The sequence below is a fragment of the Haplochromis burtoni genome, unplaced genomic scaffold, assembly GCF_018398535.1.
Source record: "Haplochromis burtoni strain Fernald_Lab_line unplaced genomic scaffold, NCSU_Asbu1 Contig_364, whole genome shotgun sequence".
In the NCBI taxonomy this organism is placed as follows: Eukaryota; Metazoa; Chordata; class Actinopteri; order Cichliformes; family Cichlidae; genus Haplochromis; species Haplochromis burtoni.
The window spans coordinates 408,451-435,909 of record NW_024582725.1 but is presented as its reverse complement, the minus strand read 5'-3'; the positions used below and the strand labels follow the sequence as shown (position 1 = coordinate 435,909).

Here is a 27,459-nt window from a genome sequence, read left to right as displayed (position 1 = left end):
GCACTCAAACAGAGAGGAAAAGAAAAACAGGAATTGTACGACCTCTGACATCGTAGCAAATTTCATGTCAGTGATTTCACACAGATGTAAGAAGTACAGAGAGAGGACCTCACAACTAGACTACAGATTGGTGAATGGTTTCGTAATCAGTCCTGGGTAGTGTGTTGATATTACACGACTCTATATAATTTATTGAACTCTGGTCTTAACATACAGGTGCCATTTACAGTAGTTTGAAACTGTAAAAGTTGCAAATAGTAGGATACAAAAAATACTTTTGATCTCCAGGTAGGTTATGTAGTGGCCAGTGCTCCAAAGCCCAGGAGCCTGACACTCACCCCAACATTAAATGGCCATGGAAGGATTACTGAACTGAACATGGACACAGACCCAGGCATGCAAAGGGTCAAGAAGACCTGGCTCAGATTTGTCTTTTCCAGTCAAAAGACAAGAGAGGAAGGGATGCAGAACAACCTAAGTAACACACATAAGAAAAACAAAGGAAAAAGCAATAAAATATCCTCAAAGTGATGTGATAAGATAAGATAAGAGCTGCAAAACAACCATGAAGAGGCTAAGTATGACAACAAAATGATAACAATGGAATAAAAAACAGTGATACACAAAAACAAAGCCACCACAGAGAGACTGGAAGTGGTAGGATCTTGTAATTCTTCTCCAGGAAAAATACATCTGACAAAAACAAAATGTGGTTCCAGTTTGGAATAAACAAGAGAACTATGAGGTTAGCATGAGCAGTGTTGGTTGTACTAACAGTCTATGTCTGGGAAGTGCAGTGCAGGGACACCACAGTGATGAATTCACACCACAGATGGAGGCAAAATTGAACAAAAAAGCATTTTGATTTTAACACCTTCACTGTGTGCTTGTTAGTGATGGGAATGACATCCAAGGACTGATGAGACGTGTTGCTTTCTACAAGACATTTGGTTGCGCGGCTCCATTATTACACAGGGACTCGGGTAATGGTATGAACACCAGCTACGCAAGTTGGTTAGATGAACCGGCCGTACCATGTGCTTTCTTTGCAAATACTCTGGCTTAAAATTCATTTTTTTGTTGAAATGGCTCCAAATGCTGCTGCTGTTTCATTCTGCACTCATGTCCTTTCCACTAACTGGCTGCTTCTCAGCAAAGACACTGATTGGAACAAATCAGTCTTCAAAGTAATGACATATTATGGGCAATTCTCTCAAAGCAGACCAAACTAAGACTTTATTGTTGAGGTTGAGGTTTATGTTTTTACCCTTCTTGGATTCTCAGAGTGTAAAAATCTGTTTTGTGGGATATTTTTCCCTTTTTGGTTTGGATTTGATTTATAAAGCAGTAGCAGGCCATGAATAAAACAGTTTACCTATACATATGCCATGGTGTGTTATTTATAATAGGTTATCTTATGAGAGAGTGAGCATTCCCAGTTGTAACTTTAAAACGTCTTAACAAACCTATTATGGAACACACAGCATACAAGTTGTTTCTATTGTTTTGCTGCATTTTTGTTCAAATAAAAAGTGTGAGAAAAGTTCACAGAGACAAATCCTCAACTTCTGTTTCACCCTCATTATGTCTGTGTTGTGTTCTTCTGTGAATGCGTAGATGTTTGCGTGTGCATGCTTGTTTGTACTGTGATCTGTTTAATGGTGATTCTCCCATGTCCTTCAAACCTGAAATCAAGGTTGCCATTAATGAGGATTTTCTCTCTCTCCCCGACCACCCTGCACTCTCGCACTAACACTCTAATTAACTACAAGCACTGCGGCTTGTTAATGATGACTGAGTATGTGTGCCTTTTCACTCATGTTCATGCACAATAATACTGCTGAGCAATAAATGAGACTAATAAAACCCTCTTCTTGTTTGGTGGTCATAGTCATGTTTGGTTATAAAGTTTTGTTTTTTTTCTGATCACCATGACTGATCACTTGATTCTTTAACGTGCACAAAAAATCCACCACAGATGATTTTTAGAGGTCCAGCCACCTGTCTCCTTACTGCACTCATCATCATATCTACACTTGACTTTTAATATACATCTTTGCATTCAGTTATTTGAGTTGATATCAAAGGATGTGCAGTTGGTGATAAATAATGTATTATTACAGAGAAGCTTGAGGAAGTACATCCTTCTCCTTTTAAAAAGACTTTTGAATGGGGAAGCATGTTTTATCTCAGTTTCTTTGTCACGTTCCATTTGTTTTTAACATTTTACTTTTGCCATAAGTTTTTCCTTCTTTCCTACTAAATATCAAACAGATCCAAATGGCCTCCAGATGGCAGTAACAAGTGTATGTGACTGCAAACCAGGAGTTTGGGGCCAATAGATGGGACCAGTTCACTTAGTTATATGCATCTCATTTCAAATGTCATTAACATCTCTATTTCTCTCTCTTGGTCTGTCTTGTTTCCATTTATTTTAGGTGTTGTTTCCAGGTACGGGGGTAACCATGGAAAGGCTGGTACTGTGTGTAATGCTGGCCGTCGCCATGGCTGTGCGGGCACAGATATGCCCAAAACGCTGCGTATGTCAAATACTGTCACCCAACCTGGCAACCCTCTGTGCCAAGAAAGGTCTACTATTTGTCCCACCCAACATTGACAGACATACAGTGGAGCTACGACTGGCTGACAATTTTGTCACAAGGTGATCGTCACATCAATAATAACGATACTCATGGGACTAAACCATTTACATTAAAACCCTTTGATAGCTGCTGTTGAAACTCTACTGGTAGAACGTCTGCATTACTGCAGTACATGATGTTATATGAGTTGCCACTCTCGCTAGACTATATTTTATAAGTGTAATGTGGGTCACTAGTATGGCAGTTACCTCATTTTAACGATATTTTATTTTTGTCTCATCTTTGCCCAAAGTGTGAAAAGAAAAGATTTTGCAAACATGACACGTTTGGTGGACCTGACATTATCCAGAAACACCATCTCCTACATCACACCTCATGCCTTTGCTGATCTGGAAAACCTCAGAGCCCTGCACCTCAACAGGTATGAACTAAAAATAATTTCTTACAATATGAAATCTTATTTTTACGTTTTCTCTGAAGTTTTATTTCTCTTCAATTTCCCACAGCAACCGACTGACGAGGATAGGCAATGATACATTCAGTGGGATGTCTAAGCTTCATCACCTGATTCTGAACAACAACCAACTGGTCATGATTCACCAGGGAGCATTCAATGACCTGCTGGCACTAGAAGAATTGGATCTTAGTTACAATAACCTCGACTCTATTCCATGGGAGGCCATCCAGGTTAGAACCTCTTTAACATGCAACACTACTTTGAAGCTTGTTTGGCTGGAGGGCATTGGAAAAAAAAAAAGCCTCCCGAGGCAAAGTCCTTAAAAAATGTGGGTGCATTTATTTTAGACTTAAATGAGCTTTGGGACTAAGCAGAGGTCATTATGTTGACAGTTCAATAACTGTATATGCAGTTTCACTGATAGCCAAGATGTGTTAGATCAGGGGTCGGCAACCTGTGGCTCTGGAGTCACATGTGGCTCTTTAGTCCTTATAGTGCGGCTCCGCGTGGTTTGGGAAAATAAAATAGAAGTATTTAGCTGAAGCATATTTTATTTATGTTAGTTCTTTTTTAACTTGTAGTTCTAAATTGGAAGATTATTGTGATATTGAAATATAAAAATAAAATTATATTCTATTATTTTTTCATCGCTCAAAATAAGCGTCACACTCGCGGAAGCCGGTGTACTTGCCGAAACGCCGTGCATTTATCGAGACTTTCAACCCCAGGTAGGCCAGTTATGGATCTTCGGATCCACATTATGTCAGCAGCTGTTCTCCACCGTGAACTATGTTAAAAAACAAGCACCGGGGCTCACGCCTCACAGATGACAGCTTACAGTCCTGCGTAAAGATGAAAGTGACTTCGTACAGCCCCGATTTGCAGACGCTGTGCGCAGAGGTTCGGGACCAGAAGTTCCATTGTAAACATATCAGAGCAGACCCGACGATGTTTGCATGGACCTGCTTTTCAGCATCTCTTTATTGACCACCTTTCACACACGGTTGCTGTACGTATACAGCCGGCTGTAGCTTTGCAGCTCACAGCTCGACACACACCAACACAACAGCATAGATAGCACAGACGTAAAGGCGGCAAGGCGTGATTGCGGGTGCCGCTCAGGAGCGTCCGCCTCCCCTGCAGCGGAGCTGCAGACCACGTCCCGCCGCACACATTAACCAGGTAAAATACATACTAGGCAGAATTTTGCAAATATCTATTTTTCATTTTTTAGCAGCATAGTGCTTTTTTTCAAATTATTTTTTAAAAGTCAGGTCATGGCTCCAAAAGCCCAAAGGCGATATAAGGGTGGCGGCTCACAACAGTTTTTGTTTGCTACATCAAACATCATCATTTTAGTTCAGCTGGGTGTCTTTCCTTTTGTTTTATTTCTTTAAGAGTTCAAAATGTGTTAATTACATAAATAAAATGTAACTTTCTCTGTAGCACTTCATGGATTTCATAAGCAACACATACATGAAGGTAAAAAACAATATATACAGTGTTATCTTCATTTTTCAATTCAATTCAATTCAATAAAACTTTATTGATCCTGAAGGTTGACCCCGAAGGAAATTGGGTGCATTGGGTACATATTAGATGTCAAAAAATATTTGCGGCTCCCAGTGTTTTCTTTTGCGTATAAATTGGGTCCAAATGGCTCTTTGGGTGTTAAAGGTTGCTGACCCCTGTGTTAGTAGGTAATGTCAGTACTGTAATGCTTGGTAACTAAGTATAGTCAACTTTAAAACTTTAAAAGAGGTTTTTTTCACCACACATTTTGTTTCCTTGCTCTGTTCCCCTTATCATTATCGAATGTGTGAAGAATTAACCACATTGAAAGAAACAATAATAAATGTATCTTTTATTCTGTTATTTATCCAGCGAATGACAAGCCTCCACACGCTGAGTTTAGACCACAACATGTTGGAATATATTCCAGAGGGAACCTTTTCCCTTTTACAGAAACTAAACCGGCTGGATGTCACCTCTAATAAACTCCAAAAGCTACCACCTGACCCACTTTTTCAACGAGCACAGGTATTCTTAGAATTTTCTTTCCCACCACATTCAATCAAAAACATTAAACACAGCCTACCACACAATACCACCGTATTTAGGCAATTAAGTCCTTGGGGAATTCACGCAAAATAAAATAAAAACAGGTTGTGAATCAGCAGGCTAAAGCTGTTTATCTATTTTTCAGTGCAATTATTAAATCAATTTATTTTACTGTAATGTAAAAAAGCTGCAAATCAAATGCAATCAAAGTAGGTGTGACCACCTCTAAAAACTGTTAGTATGTGCATTTTGCTGGGCTTGATCACACTGAATATCTCAGCAAAAGATCAGACCATGCAATGCTCAGACAAACTGCAAAAATCCAGCAGCTGTATCTCAGACTCTGCAGCCCTTATTTAGCATGTTAAATGTTAAAATTGCAGTAGTACAAATACAAGGAAAGTGAAAAGTATGGTTTGTTTGGAAGATTTGAAAGAAGGAAACCTTTCTTATCTGAAAAGAAGCGTCCAGAGTAGAAGTATTGATGGCCATAAAGCACAGTGCCACATTTGGTGATCACCAGTCACAGCCTATCTGCACAGACACCCCATACCAACTGTCATGCATAGAATCGAGAGCCCATTATTTGGACTTGTTTTGCAGCCTCAGGTCCTGGGCACCTTGCAATCATTGAGTTGACCATGCTCCTTTGTATACCAAAGTATTCTAGAGTCAAATGTAAGGACAAGTCTCCAGCACTCTTAATTCTCATTATTAAGTAGTTTATGTTTATGATGGAGCAAGGAACCACACATTCAACCGACCAAATTCGACCGAACGTAGTGGAATTGTCTATAAAAATGTTGCTGTTCTAATTTTCAAATTTTTTTAATGCACTCCCAGGTTCTAGCAACGTCAGGGATGCACCTCTCTTCTTTTGCACTGTCATTCGGTGGCAACCCTCTCCACTGCAACTGTGAGTTACTTTGGCTGCGAAGGCTGAGCAGGGAGGATGACCTGGAGACGTGTGCCACACCCCAGCACCTGTCTGGCCGATACTTTTGGTCCATCCCTGAAGAGGAGTTTCTCTGCGAGCCTCCACTCATCACCAGATACTCTCACGAGATGAGGGTCCTTGAAGGCCAGAGAGTTGCTCTCAGGTATCAGTTCTTGCTAGAATTGCATCTAAACATAATATGGTGGTTATGAAATCAATAATAATCAGGGAGTAAAGTTTTTATTATGTGGTGCAGTTTTGCCATCATCCTGTAACCACCTGACTTGCACAAACATGCAAGAATATGAAAAGCCTCACTGCTTACTGACGCATAAAACATCAGCGACAGACACAAATATTACCAAAGACTTTACAGGACAAAACTAAATCAAGACAACAACAGCTTTTCTATTCCATTCGATTCAGTTATATTTATATAATATAGCGCCAAATCACAACAACAGTCGCTTCAAGGCGCTTTATATTGTACAGTAGATCGTACAATAATAGATTCAGAGAAAACCCAGCAATCATATGGGAAGGAAATACTCTCTACTAACAGGAAGAAACCTCTGTCAGAAGAGATGGTAATTATTTGGTGGTGAAACATTATTATCCCCTTTTCTTTCATTCTATCTTGTTGTCATTGTCATATAAAAGGTATAAGTGGACAGTGTGGGCCAGTCTATTTACATTTGTAATCTTGTGCAATACAAAATTATTTCATGAAATTGAAAAAGTGGAGAAAGTGTATGGTTAGGTAATTAGGTGTTGACAACACATTTTTATACCCAGCACTTACTTTATCATAGTAATATTGTTACTCAAAAGAGTGACCATTATTTGTTGCTTTTAAAAAATGGGGGAATTATTTTACACACTTTTCACCACTCAAGTTTTCCTCTGCAACATCTGAGGTGCGCTGTCACATAATTACCAATTAACTTTAAAAACCTTTGGTAGAAAATGTCAACAAATGAACACAAATCTTTAGTAATTAAATTTGAAGAAATGCACACACAGTGCAATTTGCATATCTTTACCCTTTAAAAAGTCTGGGGTTAGGGTTGAAACAGCTTAAATGTATGTGTTTGTGTCACTTTCATTTCTCGCTTTTTCACTTCAAATGAACTTCACATCCCAGGAGCCCTTTTTAGTTCATTTCTAACATTAACAACCATGTGTGGAGAATGTGTAGTGTGACTCCAGCTAAAAATGTGATTTTTGTTAGCTCTTATTCTATAACTTTTGAAGCACTTCACAGTAATTGTAATTATCTGCAGAAAAGGGGAAAGCTAAATTACCCTGACAAACATGCTCCTCACTTTGATTGTTTCTAATTTGAATCCTTCAAATTGAGTCTGCTTTGTTGCGAAACCATTTTTTGTTTGATGAAATAGAATATTATGAACATTGTTTTTTTCTGACTCTTCCTTTTTGGTTTATAGCATGTGAGACACGAATTAAGCTATAAAATTTGACTGATTGATACCATTTCTGGCTGTTTATTTGGATCTCTGTCTCAAAAGAGCTATGAACTATGACACAAAAAAAATTAATAATTACTTTTTTAGTATCTTAAATTACTAATTTTACACCAAGACAAGGAATTTTTAAATGTCAGCATTGAGTTATAATAATTTTATTGACCCAGAAACCTTTTAATATAGAAGTAATACTACTACAACCTAATACTACTCCATTATTAGCTAACCAACTGTAGTACAAAGGCTCTCATTTGTACTCTAATTCAAATGTGCTCTGTCAACATAGTAGATAAGTTTCAGCCTCTTACTTTTCACCCAAGTCTCAGAGGAAAAGTAGCAGGATTCCAGAAACCATTAAGCATTAAGATTTGCTTCTACTGTACTGTTGTCCCTGTGCTGTCTTGTTTCAAGTTTCAATTCACTGGTTTTCTGTCTTTTAAGGTGTAAGGCAAGAGGTGACCCAGAGCCAGCCATTCACTGGATCTCTCCTGAGGGTAAACTGGTCTCTAATTCCTCCAGAACACTTGTCTACGCTAACGGGACTCTGGATATTGTCATCAGTAAGGTGCAAGACACTGGCTCGTTCACCTGTATCTCCTCCAACCCCGCCGGCGAGGCTCACCAAACAGTGGATTTGGTTATTATCAAACTCCCACACATTTCCAACAACACAAACAACATCCAGGAGTCTGACACGCGATCGTCGGACATTTCCACGTCAACCCGAGGCGGCGCCAACGGGAGCAACGTGACTGGTGATGTGAAGAGTGGTGTGGATAAGAGGGTGGTGACAGCTGAGGCCACGTCATCAACTGCACTGATCAAGTTCAACTTCCAGAGGAATATACCAGGAATTCGGATGTTCCAGATACAGTATAACGGAAGCCAGGATGACTCACTGGTTTACAGGTAATCTTGACAGCATCACTGCATAACATTCATTACACAGAGTGAGAAATTGAATATGATGTGGCCTACTGAGAGAATGAGCCAAGCCTGAGCAGCATAGATCAAATTACATCAGAATAGATCTAACTTTAATAATCCTCTTGGAAAATGTTTTCACTCGAAATACAAGTGGAACAGCTGGAGAGAAGTGAGAATGTAAGGCATCTGGGCACTGGCATACCTACAAGGCTGATATATTGGCACTGCAAGGTGACTTTAAGGGAGTTATTAGGCCACTCCAAGTGGGCTACTGGGGCACTACGAAGAAAGAATGCTGGCCGTGAAAGGGATACATGTGGGAGTTGTAAGGTCACTATGAAGTCTCTGCATGAGCTTGAAGGTAAGTGAGATTTATGCACATGGGCAAACCGAGGCCATGACCATGGAAATTCTAGGTTAAAATACCCTAAAAAACAAACAAAAAAATGTGTATTTGCCAATTCTGTTTGATCATGAAATGATTATGTATTCACTGGGATTTTTTTTTCAACCTACACACTTCCTTGTCTGAAATTTGCATAATTAATCCTAAAGTGGAAGACAATAAGCTTGTTTTTTATCAGAGCATATGCACAGATAATCCGTCTTTATTTACTCCCTTACAGGACAGACAAAAAGTTCATATCGGGGCAAGTTAGACTAACAAGGATATGAGACGAGGATGGAAAGCAAAGAAACATGAGAGTGTTTGACAATCTCGCAAACTAACACAAAACAGTCCAGCCTGCTGACTCAAACAGGATGGCCTTGACGGCGAGGGCTCTGCTGGCCTTTCTTGACTTTTGTTGTTTGCACAGGATTACACAGATTAGATCAGTCTCACAGGGAATGATTGTTATTTGAGCCAAATATTTACTCCAGTAAATTAGGGGGGGAGGGAATTAGCAAACACCTCAAGCTTCCATAGGGAAATCTCTTTCCTATCGCTACTAATCCCTACACGTACATCAATATGCATAATGGTCAACGGGAACACCGGGAATGACCAATTGGGTCATCATGACCGTGACCTTGGTTTCCAGGAAAGTCTTCTTTCTTCATAATTCTTTGTCGCTAAACTCCGTTTAGAAAGTGTAACATACAGAGATGGGACAAGTAGGATTTATAGCTGTCTGTCTTTTTAAGATAACATTACAGCTGTTCTATTGCTCTCGCTTAGATTCACAGCACAGAGTCTGTGCATTTAGACTTTCACCTTGAGACTTCAAAATACTACATTAAGTACTACAAACAAGCAGCTTTCTGTGGGGCCACAGAGGAGGAGTTATTAGACAGCCTATCACGACCCACGCTGATCATTCCTCTCTTCGTTAGATCGCTTATTCTTTCGTCCTGTCCTTTCATATTCCCCACTTCCCCTTACTCTCCCTTTTTTCAGTAGGAAGTTGTTGGTGTGTCTGTGTTATTTTGCAGTTCCCTTGTCTTTAGGTAACGGATTGATTTCCATTCAACACCTCTGCTTGCACAAAGCAGCAGCCAATTGATTCTGCTTTTTCATTACCTGCACATCAAAGACAGAGAGGAGGGACAGAGTGGTAAAAAGAGAATAGTAAAAGAGGGAGAAAAGAGAAGGATGAATGGAACACGAATGGAGATGGCAGGAAAAAAATTGTGAATGTAGGCAGGAACAAGAATGATAGACACGGGAAACATGGCCCCACTGTCAGGTGGGGCTCTTACTTTTCAGGTTCAATGCCACAATAGACATTTCTGTGCTTTACTCCCCACCTGCTCAACATAATACCATTGGGTGTTGGATGGGTTCTGTGTTTCCTTCATACGTCGAATGCAGTGAGTGACGGTTTAAATCTTCACAAGTGTACCCTTTCATTTATGTTAACCTTATGACCCTGCTAGTTGCTGCAAAACTGAAAAGTAAGAGTTATAATACTTGATTCTGTATTGATTTGTGCAGGGAAACCTAAACCCACTACTTCTTCCTGAGGGAGATTGGGGTCAGCTGCAGAACAGAACCCCTGGCGCTCACAGGGATTTGGTGCCTTGCTCAAGGACACTTGAGAGACCGGCAGATGTTCACTGATACAGTACTGCTGTTTTAACACCAGTCCTGCTGCTTAAGGATTGTATTTCTATTGCGGAGTCCGGTCTAGTCCATAGTAAACCTCTCTTCAGAGAAGCAATCTCACTGCCATTCTAGTTTTTATTAACATGAGTAATTTCTTTGTCTTTAATGTTAGAGAGATAGCCCAGCAAACTGCATGGCTTTAAGAGAGAAAAAATAAAGATGAATAGCCACACGTTTGTCTGATTATAGACAGTATGTCTCTTTTTTTTCATATGGGGATGTAGATTAGAATCTGGAACATGCATCTCTCAAACTGTCGTCTTCCAGCTTGGCCTGACAGTGCTTAAATGATGGAATTCTCAGACTTGACTAGTATGTTTTCAGAAAGCATGCTCGGGAAAGAAAAGAAATGAAAGTCAGTTGAAGTAAACAGAATACATGTGTGTGAATAAGACAGGTGGAAAGATGCTGGAAAGAGTAGAGGTAGTCAAGGTAGCTGAGTTTAAATACCTAGAGACAACCATCCAAAGCAACGGACGGTGCACAAGAGAGATAGGATGGAGTGGGTGAAGATGAGTGGTGACAGAAAGACAGGAGCAAGAGTGAAAGGAACAGTTTATAATGTATCATTTGGAGACAAAGTTACAGAGGTAAAGCTGAGAATCGTTTAGACATATGTAGAGGAGGGATGGTAAATATATAGGACCAAGGATGGTGAACATGCAGCTTACAGGCAGGAGGAAAAGAGAAGAGGGTTGGTGTGAAGAATGATGATTCTGGGAATAGGATGAGATGGAGGGAGGTAATCCACTGTGGTGACCTCTAAAGGGAATAATGAAGAAAAGGAAGTGCACCATGATTAGTTTTATTTAGGGTGGGTAGCATTATGGTGAGTGGTTAGCAGTGTTTCTAAAGTTGTGTCCTGCTGGGGATTTGTGTGTAGGCCCCTTCTGTGCTTGTGTTGAAACACATGCATGTTAGCTTATTTGTTTAAGGATATTCTATAAAACATATTCACCTACATTATTTTCTAAATGTTGTCCTCAAGCTATCTCTTCACAGGAAGGTACATCGCTTTGTTGGAGATGAGTAAGAGAATAATCTCCTGGATTTATTCCATAGCCATTTTAGTTACATTGAATATTGGGAATCTCAAAAATGGCAGTTGGACTGCAACAAAATATAATTTGATATTATATGTCAATCTAAAAAACATTTGATTAATGACCTATTGTCCTGATTAATAACTGCAAAGAAAAAATACATATCAGTTTCCTTTAACTCAAAGAAATCTTGCAAATCTTTGCATATTAAAATATTAAACAAGATAACATTTTGGTTTGTCTTTAAAATATGACTAAATTATCGGTCGAAGATCTGACATTCTCCAAAGTTCTACAGAACATTTGAAGTCTCGAGTTGTGATTATTAGTCACTTCTCAGTCCATTTGGACCAGTGTCCAATGAAATAAAGCTGATCAAATTCTGATCCTTTCTGTACTATTTTATCTGCCTGAGCTGCTTTCCACAATTAAAGGCCTGCTCTATTTCGCGGGGTATAGATTGCTGTTAAATTGGATTCTTCACATATAACTTACATTCAGGCAAAAGTATCTTGGATGTTTTTTTGCTGGCGCTCACTGTCACTTTTACTAAGTAACATGATAAATGGTGCCAACAACAAACAAGGTCAGCTTTGCTAATTAATGTTAATTATTGTTTAGGTGGTGACAGAAGCGTCACTGTGAACTCAAGCTGCAGAATTTCTAGTCTAGTACTCATTAAAATTTTGATTAAGTAGTTAGCGGCAAATTAAGGTGTGTCATGTTAATTAGGTATTTACAGTGTGTCTGATATTTAATCAGCATGTATGTAAATAGAATCACATCATACCTGATACTGGCAAATATCTTATATCACAGAATTAAGATTAAAGCATAAACCAAGATATTCCTACTGGCTATGACTCCAGTTTGTAGTGATTTTTTCCAAAGCTTTATCAATGCCAAATTGTCCTCCATAAACTTCATTGTTCATCAACCACAGTGACCAAAAATAAATTTGGTACATTTTTTCAGGGAACTTTTAAGAGAGCTGTTTTGTCTGAAAGCAAAATGAATCAACCTTATTTTACAAGGTACTCAAGGTCTTAATCGAGCGTACCAAGAGCGCCACACCATTTAATTCAAGCCACTTTATAATGCAGAACCAACTGTGGATTCAGTAAAAAATATTTGTAGTTAAATTATTTAGCAGCTGTTAAGTTTCATCATCATCTCTTGTCATGGTCTCTATAACTCTAAACTTGGATTTGTATAAATAACTGCCAGAGGAAGTAAATTGAGTCAACAACACAGCTCATTTCCAAATTTCAGCCTGATATTTCAGGGTCATGTCAAGTAAAGAGTGGTACTGAGTAAATAATGTGATGACCTTTTACTCATGACTAGAGCAGAAGCAGCACATATAGTCCCTGGCCTTAACACCTCACTGGTTTCATCGTGGAGGTCAGAGCCACGTCGATGATGATGCTGAAGCTCACAGTGAGCGTCGATACAGACGACTGCAAAATGGCCACAAAGTGTAACACATTCTTATCACAGTGAAGAACCAATTTCTGTATTTAATTAAAGGTTTGGATGAATACAACCTATTATTGGATCAGAGAAAAAAAATCAATTTGCAAATTATAAGATGAATAGGTGTCTTGTTTAGTCAATGAGCAGCATTTTATAATGGTGATGGTAAAAGGCCTATTAAAGACATGTGTGCGCTGAACATAGAAAGAAATGTTGATGAATGCTGTTTTCCAGTGAAGTGGAGCAAAAGAAAAAATAAAGATAATGAATTTTGCATTAAAGGTCTTCCCGATTTTAAAACGTTAGACTCGATCACAGCAATCTTGTGTAAAACCTAACTGAACCTGATGTGCATACATGATGTTTGAAACTTTATGAAAAAAAACATTTTCAAAAAATTCCAGAGACACTTGAACATAGTCACATCCATTAATTAAAAAACAGTTTAGAACAACAACTTAGATCGTTTGAAACGACGTGCACAGTGCTCCATTAATATCCACTCAGATAACAACTATGTGTCAGTATATCCAGTTAAGTCTTGGTTCCTCAGAGCAGAAAAAACAGAAATTTACTTGTCTATAGAGAGGGAGAGAGAGACAGAGAAAACTGACATCATAGCTAAGAGCGAAACCAAACTGACTTTTGAAAATGACTAAATAAAAGAACTTGTGCTGTACTGTATATACCCATAAACTCAAGCCCTGGAGTAGCAATTTATTTAAAGCTACAACAGGTCCAGTGACATAAAGACTTCAAAATATCTGCCAAATCTGAGGCTATGGCGTATCAGAAGACATTAACTCAGCGTTGACACTCTCTAAGTAATATAGAAATGCACACAACCTCTATTGTGAACTGTGCTGCCATTTGTTCTTTGATATTTTTTTCAGCTGTTGTTTTCCAGTCCAGCAGATCCATCGAGCTACAGGGGCTGGTTGCCATTTGCCAGAAAAACTACACATCAAGCAAGTTGTGTGGCAAGCTTTTTTATGAGACCACACAACACTCCCTCTGTTTCTCTCTCTCCTCTTTCTGTAACAGGAAGTACAGTAGTTTACCCTTGCCAGTGGTCCCTGTGGCCCAAGTATACAGTAACACCTAGCTCAACTGCGCTTAAGACATGAAAAAGCATCCGCCTTTATCCTGCCGTAATGTTCCAGTTCTGATTTTATAGTGCCATAAACATATAGCAGGACTAACATAACACTTTTATTGCTGTAAGTAGTCTATTGGGTTTTAAGCTAACATAAGAAGTACAAGGAAAGTACCACAGCAGTGAGGATGAGTCTAAAGGAAAGAAGTCATGATAAAAGTGAAACAAGGGGTAGACAAAGGGAACATAATGATTTATATGCCTTGGTGCAGCAGAGAAAGGCTGAAAATGTGGAACAGTTGGGAAAAGAGAAGGAGGGAGAAAAGGATGATAAAAAGAGGGTAAAATGATAAAATAAACATGGAGGTATGTGGTAAAGGGGGTGTGAGAAGGGGAGGGAACGTGAAGTTGTTCAGAAAAGGAATGATTTAGGAAAGAGAGAAAGAGGCTGAAAAAAGAAGGCAGCAGAGATGAAAAGCAAGAAAGTAAATGACAAAGATGGAGGATGGAAAGGAGGCAGAAGGAAAGGAAGAGAAAAAACATGAAAAAGCTAATGGGAGATCAAAACAACAGATTCAAGAAGTAACATTATGCAGGAAGGATATATAGAAGCAGCCAGCCACAGCATTAAGGAGGTGCAGATGACTCAGCGAAGCTGGAAGAATGGAGCTGAGCTGGGCAGATGGAGGTCTACGGCTTGCAGCAGATAATGCTGAAACATCTTTTGAACATCTGGGACAGCTTTAGCTGCATGACACTTTGACATCTAGTCATAACTATAATGGGATTCAGCTAAGACTTTTTTACATTATTTATTTAATAATTGTTTAGTCTCACTGCAGGTTGTTTATCTTATGTAAGTTACTGATTTCGTTTTCCTCACTCTACATATTTTAAATGAAGTCAGTGGTTTTGTATACTTTACTTATATAAATGAGTTTATTCACTCTTGTGTTACCCGATCCTGCTCTACTGCCTCATTTGGTTTAGAAGTCGAGCAGTCTTAGGTTTCATTCACCATCATATTTCTGTTCAAAGGAGCTTGCAAAGAAACGTGAATGTTTTGCTTCCCACTGACGTTACACAAAGATTTACGGTGTCTTTTAGAGGCTATCTTTGGATGCTCTTTGGTAATTTGCGGTTGTTTCATCTGGGCTGTTTATACGTTAATTTCTTTGGAAATTATGATGATGAGAGAAATCATCCAAAATACAGTATTAAAGTGTAGCAGGTGACTGCGGCACAGGAGCTAGAGCAGGCCATTCTTCAGTCCGCATGTTCCTTCTCAAGTCCTTTGTTTTTGGCAAGCTTCCATCTCCAAATTACCCTGATCCATATGTGAGGCCATGTTATCACTCATGCACATTGCAGCACTGCATGAGTACAATTAGTGCTGTATGAAATGTGCATAAGTGGGTAAGTCTAGCTCATAGTGGAATGTGTTGTAAAAATGCCAAAACTATAATAAGCAAATGAAAAGCTGCACAGTTTAATAAGAGGTTTTCTGTTAGTCTGACACTGTAGGCAGAAATATTTTAATGTACTGTTACAATAAACATCTCGACTAGAGTAGTTTTTGAATTATGAACTTTTGATCACAAATAAACTCAGTTTGGTCCGCTCTGTTACGTTACCCCTAAGAGTGTTTTTAATATTCATAAAACTAATTTTAGAACTAAACTTCCTTCACTCGTGAAATCTTTTATTGATTCTCACTGCAAGCAGTAATTCACATTATGATTTCTCAAGACCCCTAAAATGTCGTCTTTGAACAGATTGAAATTTTTACAGCCAAGTGAGAATGAACACTGTAAGCTACGTTCATTTTTCACTAATTTAGTGTGTAAGGATGATTATCTGGAAAGCAATTTGAAGGGTTGGGATAATTATAGTTTTTAGATAATGCTGATACACTCTGACATTTAAATGAGGTGGCAGTGTGTTTTCTTGGGAACTGTGATATTATGACTGTAATTAAAGTAATTTCTTAACACTGTTTGTAGAAATGTTTTCAAAGCTTTTGTTTTATTCCTTTGCTGCCGACAATCTGAATGCATACAGGGTTAAATGGGAAAGAAATGCACAAGTTGTTAGGAGTGCCCACCTGTCCTTGTCCCACCTATGACTACAAGCTGCGTAGGTGCTTGTTAACCATTAGTTCTGGTGTCAGGGGCACTATGCACGGTAACACAGAGATATAAAGCTCACTACTGCAATGTTTTCTGTCTGCCCGAGAGACTTGGACCTATTAGCATGGCATGGTGCCATCTGCTGTGTAAGCTACATTAGCTTTGAGGTTAGCAGTAATGGAGCAGATGTGGAGCTACCATTAATCTTCTTCACTTTGTGTATATAAACCTGTTATACGTAACTGGTTTGATTGTATTTGTGTTGTCAGATTGTTTACTCAATTGTTTAGAAAATTAAGTTGAAGAAAGTTATTTTCAGTAGCCTGTGAAAGTAATGACTAATGTGAGTGATTGCTGTGCAATGCAAACCGTTTTTACTGCACAAAACCAAAAAAAGTATGTAATAAAATTAAGCTAAGGCATGTTTAAAAAGTGCTATGCAAAGAAAAGTTTTTTAAAACCTATAACTGCTTTTGCAGGCTATTTTTCTGAGCTTATCTGACAAAGTTTTCCATGTTTCGGGCTATTTAATCTAGACTAGCTTCCATTGCAGTAACATGGAAAGCTCTAGCCAGAAGCACTGCATACAATTTTCTGAAATAATTGGACAACCTACTCTTAGATATCTGTGACCCACATTTTGGTCCTTTCTCTGTTTGAGTAACACAGCTGTGCAGTTTTACTGTGGAAAGGAAAGAAGATAGTGGTTAAATACAGCAGGTCAAATAATGAAAAATTAAAATAGAATTCAGTTGTAGTGCGTCATATCACATGAACTCCATCAGTATTGTTAATGAGATGACCGGTTCTATTAATTTTCCCTCTTGGTGGTTGGAGTGTCATGGGTGGTCATTTATGTGCAAACACTGTTTTGTTGTCTCAAATGTACTTTTTTGCATGGTCACTCTCAAACTTAAAGTAACCACAAATGTAAGGAAGTAAATCACAAAATCCAGGCTTCAGGCCCAATGTTGTCCCCTCTTCTCACATCAAACTGACATCAGATCATCCATGCATGACCCCAAACAGTGCCTGTTTTGTTGTTGCCAGAGTTGCTCAGCTTGCATTCACTTGCAGACTTAAAAAAAACCCCTCAAAGTCTGAAGTTGGAAAAAAAAATAAAAAGGCAGGATTTTGCAGGTCAGAAACAGGGAGGTCTTAAAGGGACATTTCCACTGTGGCTCGCTCATATAGTGCTATGGCTTTCACTTCCTTTTTGTTTCAATGGCCAGCAATGCCACATACCTAACTAAGTGCAAAACTAGAAAACTCTCTCTCTTCTCTGAAATGGAAAAGAAAATGATTTCCCTGCAGATATCTAAAACGACTAATGAGCTAGACAAAGCAGTGAAAATAATTGTGTGTTGTTCACCCACGGTGTCACATATGATCTAACTGGACCGTGCTGCTGGGGGCAAAGACTACAGCTGAGTTATTAGAAGTCCTCGGCCCATATTGCAAAACTCCAGCTTGACCTGAAGGTCCTGGTTTTGTGTGTTGCACCACTGCCATGCATGCCTTCAAACCTCCTGAAAGACTGCATATCTGTGGCCTTTAGGCTTTCTCCAATGTTTAATCAAGTGAAAATGTCTGAAACAGAACAATCTGGTATCAGAGTTCACTGTTCCATTCATGGATGGAAGCATTTGTCATGAGACAGAAAGCAGGAAGCAACAAATTGTGATGCTTGCTTTGACCTGGACCGGGGCGAGAGAAGTGAAACTCGATTAACATGCACTCTAATACAACGCAGAAGCCACAACCGTGCACATGCAGGCTTCTGTTTACAATCATATAGTCATTTCAGTGATGAAGTCCAGGAGTCCAGGTATGGTGACAAACGGCAGGAATAGTAGACTTGGAGTGGAAAAGAATATTACTGTAATGGAACTCACACACATAATTACATACATGTACAAACACATATAAGTACATAAATGGATACTCATAGAGAAACATCCAAGCTGACATTTTCTCTTGTGTAATGAAAGTGTAATGAAACCCTGAAACACACACACACTCACACAGAGGCGCCCTGGGCTGAGGGCTTGGCAGAGCAGAGTAGATAGATTAGTGTAATAGTCTCGGCCAAGGCAATCATCTGCCCACTGTAGGGCTTCAAAGACTGGCAGCAAGATCCAGCTCAGACACAAAGAAATTAACCACAATGAATGAGTCACTTTGGATGAGTTCACACTGCTAACAGCTCAAGAAGGAATGTAAGGGAAAAACAGAAAAAAGAAGAAAAAAAACACATAAAAATGTGAAAAAAAAATGTACTTTTGTGTGCTGAGTAAAGCTCAAACAGATTTTCAACATCTTGATTGTTGATTGTATACATAAATTATAAATGGTGATAGCTTTGCTTGCACACTGAAAATGAAAAAGTTTTTCCTTATTTCATTGGCCAGAAAGTGCTGATATTTTAATGAAGAAACATTCTGATTTAGTACCTGTAAAAAGGAGGGTTCGTGCAGCTAATGGTTTCTTGGAAAGATTCATGTATGGCAAAGAAGCAAACAAGCCCTCGAGCCCAGTGCATTATTCCTCCCTATTCTTTTCCCGGTTTGTTTTTGACAGTAGAAAATGCTTTTTTACTATTTAAAATCATATTTTTTCTGCCTCCATTGTAAAAGCGGAAAATGTACATTTCCATCTTTGGAGCAACAAAACACCAGACTGTTTAGGAAGAACAGCATTTCCCCTGCAATATTTTATTTTCCTATTTTAAGTTACTTTTCTAACAGACAAAGGTGGACAAAAACTGTTGATGATTATGATAAATATGCTTAAACTATATTTAAACAGCCTAGATTTTGTGATCCAAGAACTGGACTGAAAATGACTGGAGCAAAAACAATGTCCAAAGCAAAACTTTGAAAGACATCAGAAGGCCTGAAGAAATATTCCTCAAAACCATTATAATAAATAAATAATAATAAAAATAATAATACTACAAGGAAGTCTGACTATTTGAAAGCAAATAAATGGGGGCTAGAAACTTTTGAAAGATTCTATAGTATAAAACTAGAAACACAATTTCCTACTTTGCATTGAAAGTTGATGACTTTTTAAACCCGCATAACCTTGAAAAGCAATATACACTACCAGTCAAAGGTTTGGACACAACTTCACATTTAATGGCTTTTCTTTATTTTCATGACATTTATTTTCATAACTCAAAACGTATTTTAGATTCTTCAAAATACTCACCCTTTGCTTTGATTACTGCTTTGCACACTCTTGGCATTCTCTCGATGAGCTTTATGAGGTCGTCACCTGAAATGGTTTTCCAACAGTCTTGAAGGAGTTCCCAGAGATGCTGAGCACTTGTTGGCCCTTTTGCCTTCACTCTGCGGTCCATCTCATCCCAAGCCGTCTTGACTGGGTTTAGGTCAGGTGACTGTGGAGGCCAGGATATCTGGCTCAGCAATCCAGTTTCGTCATAGCAGTTGCTGGTTTTTGCAACTTCACTTGGAAACTCATTCCAAATTTTAGCTATTTTCTGGACTGACTACCTTGAGTTCTTAAAGTAATGATGGACTGCCATTTCTCTTTACTTAACCGATTGGTTCTTGCCATAATATAATTCTAACAGCTGTCAGCTGTGTACCAACCTGACTTCTGCACAACACAACTGATGGTCCCAACCCCATTAAGAAGTCAAGAAATTCCACAAATGAACCCTGACAAAGCACACCTGTGAAATGGAAACCATTTCAGTTGACTACATCTTGAAGCGCACTGAGAGAAGGCCAAGGATTTTGCAGTGCTGTCAAAAAGCAAAGGGTGGCTACTTTGAGGAGTCTAAAATATAAAATATAAGACAAGTTATTTATCGATTTTGTCTTTGCTACATAATTACATAATAATAATAATAATAATAGATTTTATTTGAGGGCGCCTTTCAAAAACCCAAGGTCACCTTACAAAAGAACAAAATTAATAAAAGCAATAGTCATAAAATACATAAAAATAAGTGATTAAATAAATAATTGCAAAGCAGAACTTGACAACAGATAAAATCAGCACTAAAGCGAATACGTTTGAACAGATGTGTTTTGAGCTGTGACTTAAATGCGGGAAGAGAGTCATATTTCTTATGGTTGGAGGAAGAGAGTGGCTGGAAGAGCAGAACGACTGAAGGCTCTGTTCCCCATAGTGGTAAGACGTGCGGACGGAACAGTAATAGTTTTAATAGTTTTGCAATTTTCATTAGTTTTTATTTTTATTTAGTTTTGACTTCAGATTTTCAATTTTATATCAGTTTTAATTAGTTTTTACCAATTGTTTGCTAGTTTAGTTTAGTTTTTATTTTTTGGAAAATCCTTAGTTTCAGTTTAGTTTTGATTAGTGTCAGTTATAGTTTTAGTTGTGTTTGCAATAATTAAGTGCAACAAAATCCCAGTTTCATCATATCAGTCATGCTCTTCTGCTTATCCTTGGGTATGTTGCTATTCCAGCTACCATACCCTGCACCGGTCGCCTGTCTGTCGCAGGGCTAACACGCAGAGACAGACAACTCACATTCCCACCTATGGGTTCTTTAAATAAATAAATAAATAAAGGCAGATGAACAACCATTGATACCAGGCAACTATAAAATGTATATCTTGGCCACAATGAGACTATTAACTCTTGCAGCACCGGGTGTTCGTAATTTTGGTTCAAGTGAATTGATAAATTTTTTTGAAGGCAATTGACTTACACAGTTATGTAGATGTGCCCGTCCTGTTGTCTCGGGATGCATCACGCTGCCTTGCCTGGGGTTAGCTTCTGTTTTCTGGGGATGCTCCCTTACCTTTTCAAGGTAAGCTAGGTTAGCCTTCTTGTGTGAGCTTTTCAAGTGCGCTTTAAGGTTTGTGGGATTTTTTTCCCCTTTAGAAATGTCCCTCATAATTTGTCTCTTTTCACTACAAGACACTTGCTTTATCCAAAACACAATCATATTCAAAGTAATCCCAAATTGGACTCTGGCGCTTTCTCCTGACTTTTCCTGACATGATTCTGTGCGTGGACGCAGCAACACAGACGACTCGACTAACGTACTGTCACCTGCTGGCATAATGAGACAGCAAGAAAAAAATCTGGAAACTAAACTTCATTTTCACCCTTGACTATTGTATGACACACACACATCTACGAAAACTGAACACATTTTTGCTATAAATTCAGTTAATTTTAGTTAGTTTTGTGAACACTCATTACAGTTTTAGTTCTCTTTTTGTTTTTATTTTTATTTCCGTTAACGAAAATGTTTTTTCACTTCTAGTTTTCGTTATTTCGTTAGTTTTCGTTAACGATAATAACCTTGGTAAGATGAATAGCAGATGAGGATCGGGAAACAGTGGTGATATGGAGCAGGTCACACAAATAGGAAGGAGCAGATTTATGGACACACTTGTACGTGAGAAGTAAGAGTTTAAAATTTATCCTGGCTTCTATGGGCAACCAGTGAAGCTGCTGAAGAACTGGCGTAATATGAGCCCTTGACAGAGTACGAGTTGTGACCCGAGCTGCAGAATTTTGAAGAAGTTGGAGTTTATGAAGGGACCTTTTAGGGAGACCAAATAAGAGGTAATTGCAGTAATCAATGCGGGATGTAATACGACTATGGACACGGATGGCAGCAGCATGGGGAGTAAGGAAGGGATGGAGTTGGTTAATATTACCTAAGTGGAAGTATGTAATTAATGTGGGACTGGAATGAGAGAGTATTATCAAGTATGACACCCAAACTCTTAACCTGAGGGGAGGGGAGGGTGGGAGAACTTTCAGTGTTAATGGAAAAACTGTGGGATTTGGATAAGATAGAGGCTGTACCAACAAGTAAAACTTCTGTTTTATTACTGTTTAGTTTAAGAAAATTGGAGGAGAACCATGATTGTAGGTAGGTGAGAGGGATAAATTGGGTTTAGAAGAAATGTAGAGCTGGGTGTCATCATGTATCTTGCTTCATATATTTGATTTCTTCATTATGTATCTACAATTTAGGAAGTAGTAAAAATAAAGAAAAACCATTAAATGAGAGGGTTTGTCCAAATTTTTGACTTTTTAAAAGAAGAAATGCTGGTATGAGCTGTCAAAAGATAATCAATAAATGCCTATAGTTTAAGTTAAAATGCAGAGACCTACCAGGAGTTATGAAAACAAACGCTTTTTATAGAAAGATATTGCTGCTTTAAACACAGCCACACATACATTCTTGCACACAAACGAAGCCCAAAGCAAGCACAGCAGTTAATAGAGAAATTAATCCCTGTCTGTGGATGCATGTGTATCCAAATGCAGCTGCTTGTGTTTGAGCTTGTAGGTACCAGTGACTTTCATTCCTGTCATTAACCTGCTATCTTCAGCATCCTTGTATGTGTCCCACCATAGAACTAATGGCATTTTCAGGATGTGTGTTTACGTGTAGTCAAGGTTCACCACTATTGTGATAAAACCATTAAGAGAAGCAAAGGGTAGAATTCTCATGGTCATCCACTGTTCAGATGATCCTATTAGTATTCATAGGGTCGTATGAATACCCTTCCTCACATGCACTCACATTCACTTAAAGCCTTGTGCTGTTATTCCATAGAGGGTATAGTCATGACCTGCCATTAAATTCATCCCCGAGCTCTTAATACTAACCATTAAACCTTAACATGTCTTCTAACCTTCGCTTAACTCGAACTCAAAACCAGATGCTTTAACCTGGCCAAAGTAGCCCTCTGCTGCTCTCAGTGCACGCTCGACCACGGGCTTCTGAACTAGCTGCCCTCTTTGGATTTAATGAGGAATTTCATTAGCATTTTAATGACAAATTCCAGGACCGCTGACAAGACTTTATTTTAGAGAAACTGAAGGGCAAATATGCAAAACCTCCACTCAATGTGACAAGTGTCCAGTAAAGAGCAACAAATTGGACTCAAAATGTCCGAGTGTCCAAGAGAATATCCAAAATGATTCATTCTTTATTCATCCTTATTGTCAGAACTGATGAGGAAAGACTGAACGGTTTAAGTATACTTGTGCATGGTCTCAGGTCCATGCTGTCAAAGGTTGTCGGCTCAAACCTTCTGTGCCATAATAAGTCATTTAATTATCCTTTATTTGAGGATTCAGCATCCAAAGGAGCGGAGTGTGTTTACTCTGTGTCATTTCATTCACTTCACTTTTCGTCACTCTTGATTTTTTTTTTCTGCATTCCTGTCTTCTTTTAAAAATGCACTGTACTGTTTTATTACTCTGGAGGATGGTGTCACATGTTTGTAGAAACAAAGCAGTGGGTATATTCATTATTTAGATTGTGCATATTTTCTGCACAGTGTTTTCACTATGATGACATGAGGAGCCTATCTTCTTACAGTCGTACACAAGAGAACTGACAGAAGTTCACCTGATGTTAGAAATTTGTTTAAGGTTATGAATGATGGTTCATTTGAAATAAAAAAAAGAGTAATGTCCTCCCACAGCAATTATTTTATGTACTTTTCATATTTTTATGAAAACCTCCCTGTTTAGTTCGACTTTATTTTTAACATTTCATGGACAGAATAGAACAACTGAATATAGCGAGGCCACTCAGCCTTGTTGCATTTTGTTGCAATTGTGATACTGCACCTAAACTATCTCTTAAAGTGCTAATTATTTTAATTTCCTTCAACTTACAAATGTTGAATCTCCAAAACAGCCACAGAAAGGGAATAGACGAGGCTAATTAACGCTGTATGTAACTGCTCATGATTCTTGCTATTCTGCCTCTTAGGCACTATTGCTACTGCTTTAGTTCTTTATTTGTCGGGAACCATGCATGGAAGCATTTAACTAGTATTGACTTTCTATCTGCACTCCTTAGGCAGGCAAACACAGCATTAGTTATGAAATCCAAATAATAGATGTTGAGTCAAATATAATTACTAGTTTATTTGTTTCTCTATGAAGGCTACTGTTTTCCACTAAGGTAGACTATATTAGCCATCTCAAAAAGGCTTCAAGAAGCTTGAAGCCAAGAAACTGCTGACACACATGTTGAACTGTCATTTTGCCTTCCCTGTCTTCCTGCCACAGAATGATCCCTCCATCAAGCAAGAACTTCCTAGTCAACAACCTGGCAGCAGGCACCCAGTACGACCTCTGTGTCCTGGCCATCTACGATGACGTTATCACCTCTCTGACAGCGACGCGAGTGGTCGGCTGCGTGCAGTTCACCACCGAGTCAGAGTACATGAGATGTCATTTTATGCAGTCTCAGTTCCTGGGTGGGACCATGATCATTATCATCGGAGGGATAATAGTGGCCTCGGTTCTAGTTTTTATTATCATCCTGATGATACGATATAAGGTGGGTCTATCTCTGTCGCTCTTGTCCAGTCTAGCCATAAGGCAGCAGGAATGAGGCAAGAGAGCTTTTCATTTAGCTGAATGATTGTCGTTATGGTGATCATGTAACAAGAAAAAGTCACAAAGTGATCTAGTGATTTTTTTTTTTATCTTTTGGTCTTCTTTGTATCTTTCTAATCAAAACTGTAAATTAGAGCTTAAATAAAAGCATTAAAATGATTTGTCTACATAAACTGATATTTTGAAGCATTTTAAAGTATCCTTAACTGATGCAAAAGCTACATCTGTTATAGTCATAGTGGTATTAGGTCTCCTGTAAATTTTTAAATATCATAGCATATTTTGTTTTATTTACAACAGCAACTTAGTCCTGATATAGGGACCAACAGGTTGGACTCAACGTGAATTTTAAAAGGGAAGAACCAGGTGAAGACATAAAAGACTAAACGTGTGTCTTACAATGCATAAAAGTATAACTCAAAAAGTGTTTTTCTTGTTACTTGAAAGGGTTCAAAGGGAGACACTCAAGATGAGAAAAATCGGATCTAATTTTCCCTTTTCCCTATGCTTTTTCCTCAGGTGTGCAACCCTAGTGAGGGTGGCAAAGGCATTTCAATGTCAATGACCAACGTTCACTCACAGACCAATGGGCAGCAATCTCAGGGTTGCACCGTGACTCCAAGCTCCTCTAAACACGGCTCAATCGTATTAGACGACCTCCCAGGAGGCACAAAGAGGAGTGGTGCTGCAGCAGCGGGAGGTGGGAGAAAGGATACAATAGCTCAGGCCTCTGAGTCTTCCCTGCCTGACTGCTCCACAGCCACATCAGTTCTCAGCCAGGCTTGGTCGGCCAGAAGCCCAACAGCTGGAGCCGAGGAACGAGAGAAAACAGTTGAAGAGAGAGCTCAAGCCGGCATTGCATCACCCACCGCCACCACAGGCTCCCTACACAAGCCAAAGCGAAAGCCCGCCCCAACTAAGCCTGGCTCTGCTTGCTCCAGTGGCCAGGGGATGATCGAGAACCTCCCAACTGCCTCCTCGACACGACCACCTTCCTCCACTTCCACCGCCTCCTCCGCCCTCCTTCATTCCTCATCCCCCGGTGCCCTGGAGAACCTCAACACCAACCGAAATAACTCCACCGCTCTCTCTCAGACCCCACCACCTCCCTTTGCCTCTTCCCCTTTCTTCAGCCCCATCGCCACACCGAGCCCAGTCCCATCTGTGCGATTCAGAGAGACGCCCATCCTGCGCCGGGCTCCTCGCACCGCCGCCTCTTCTGCCAGATATCAGACTCTTCCTGTGGAGGAGGGAGGAAGGAGCAGAGCTAGGAGGAGGTACTCACTCAGTGAAGGAGGCTCAAAAACTCACTCCGCCCACCAGGGAGGAGGAGGAGGAGGAGCACCCAAAATAGGGCGCGTAATACGGAACAAAAGGAGCCAATCAATGAGCGGTATGCTACTCCCAAAAGATGGGGACGAAGAGTCGGACAAAGGGCGGTGTGACTCTGACTGGATCTTAGAAAGCACAGTTTGAACTGGAATGAGCCAGCGACCATAAAATGAACTTTGGTTTATTCATTGTTTGTCCTTTGTGTGAGTGGATGCGTGCAGTGTGAATCAAAGTTTTGTTTATAGGCGTATGTGTGAAAAGCCTGCTTGTGTCACGAAAAACTTTGCGCGTTGTTACTGTGTGTTTTCCTGTTTGAATTTTCTTTCTAAACGTGTGAGAGGTTGACTGTGTTTCTGGTAAACGTGTGTGTGTGTGTGTGTGTGCGCGCTTTTTTTTAAATAATCAGTCTTTTCATAACTTTTCTCCACAGTTATTTGTACTTGATTTACAGTTTACAGTTTTGTTTTTTGCTTTTGTTTCCACTTCAACAGTATCCATTTTGCAGTCAATCATTCAGCGAGTGGATAACTTGCCTTGTCTCGTAGCGTCCTCGAGTTGTCTCGTTGGTTCCACTTTATAGCACAAAAGAAAAACAAGACAATGGACTCGCCACGTCATTTCCCGATTCACTATCACCTTATCTGAAAAATACCACAAAAAGGGAATTAATACAGGAAATAAGAGGAATAAAAAAAATCCAAAAACGGGAAAAGCACACCATTCTTAATGTTCACACGCTCACAGAGATGTGCATCCATAATGTGGCAAGAGAATAGCAGTCGGTGCCTTCTTTTGCACTAACAGACCCTCACTAACAGATACTTTAACCGGATTTAGGACTCCACCATGGCTCCACGAATGAGGGGACGGATTAAGGAAGAGAGATTTCACACATAGCCTTTCTTACCTACTGCGGAGTACAGACCTTTTCTGGACATATAAAGACAAAATGTTACAGACAGATGAAGACTTTAATGAACCTCTTATGAAATTGATATTTTTTAAAGCGAAGTATTAAAAAAAAAAAGCAAAGAAAAAAAGCAACGTGAGAACCTTGTGAGCTTTTCACTGACACTGGTATAATACAGCCTGTGTTGGTCACAAGCTCACGGAAAGCTTCTGTACAGAAAAAGACAACATGTACTGTTGTTATGTTGTGTAAAATAAAAAAGGGATAAAATGAAAATGGGAATGTTATGGGTGTGCTTTACAGCGAATATACAGCATGTCAAAAAATATACTGTGCTGGCATATTGCTCCAGTTTTTCATATCATTATTATATATTATATTATCTTTTCAATTGGAAAATTGTTTGAATGATGCGGCTTTTCATTCATATTTTGATAATTCGATGTATCGATGTTTACCTTAAAACCTCAGGCATAGTTACACACACACACACACACACACACACA

At 39.1% G+C, this 27,459-nt stretch overlaps 1 protein-coding gene across 2 annotated transcripts in view; it reads left to right on the top strand.

The window, feature by feature from the left end:
• Positions 1-27,229, top strand: part of LOC102292546 (leucine-rich repeat and fibronectin type-III domain-containing protein 5) — a 155,835-nt gene extending 128,606 nt beyond the window's left edge. For both annotated transcript variants that reach the window (XM_005943524.2, XM_005943525.2), the window contains 8 exons: positions 2,439-2,662; positions 2,896-3,024; positions 3,110-3,290; positions 4,945-5,100; positions 5,965-6,221; positions 7,987-8,454; positions 24,379-24,652; positions 25,231-27,229. In XM_005943524.2, the coding sequence (XP_005943586.1) occupies positions 2,466-2,662; positions 2,896-3,024; positions 3,110-3,290; positions 4,945-5,100; positions 5,965-6,221; positions 7,987-8,454; positions 24,379-24,652; positions 25,231-26,187 (2,619 nt within the window). In that variant the 5' untranslated portion in view covers positions 2,439-2,465 and the 3' untranslated portion in view covers positions 26,188-27,229. The remainder of the gene's footprint in view (positions 1-2,438; positions 2,663-2,895; positions 3,025-3,109; positions 3,291-4,944; positions 5,101-5,964; positions 6,222-7,986; positions 8,455-24,378; positions 24,653-25,230) is intronic.
• The last annotated feature ends 230 nt before the right edge of the window (positions 27,230-27,459 follow it).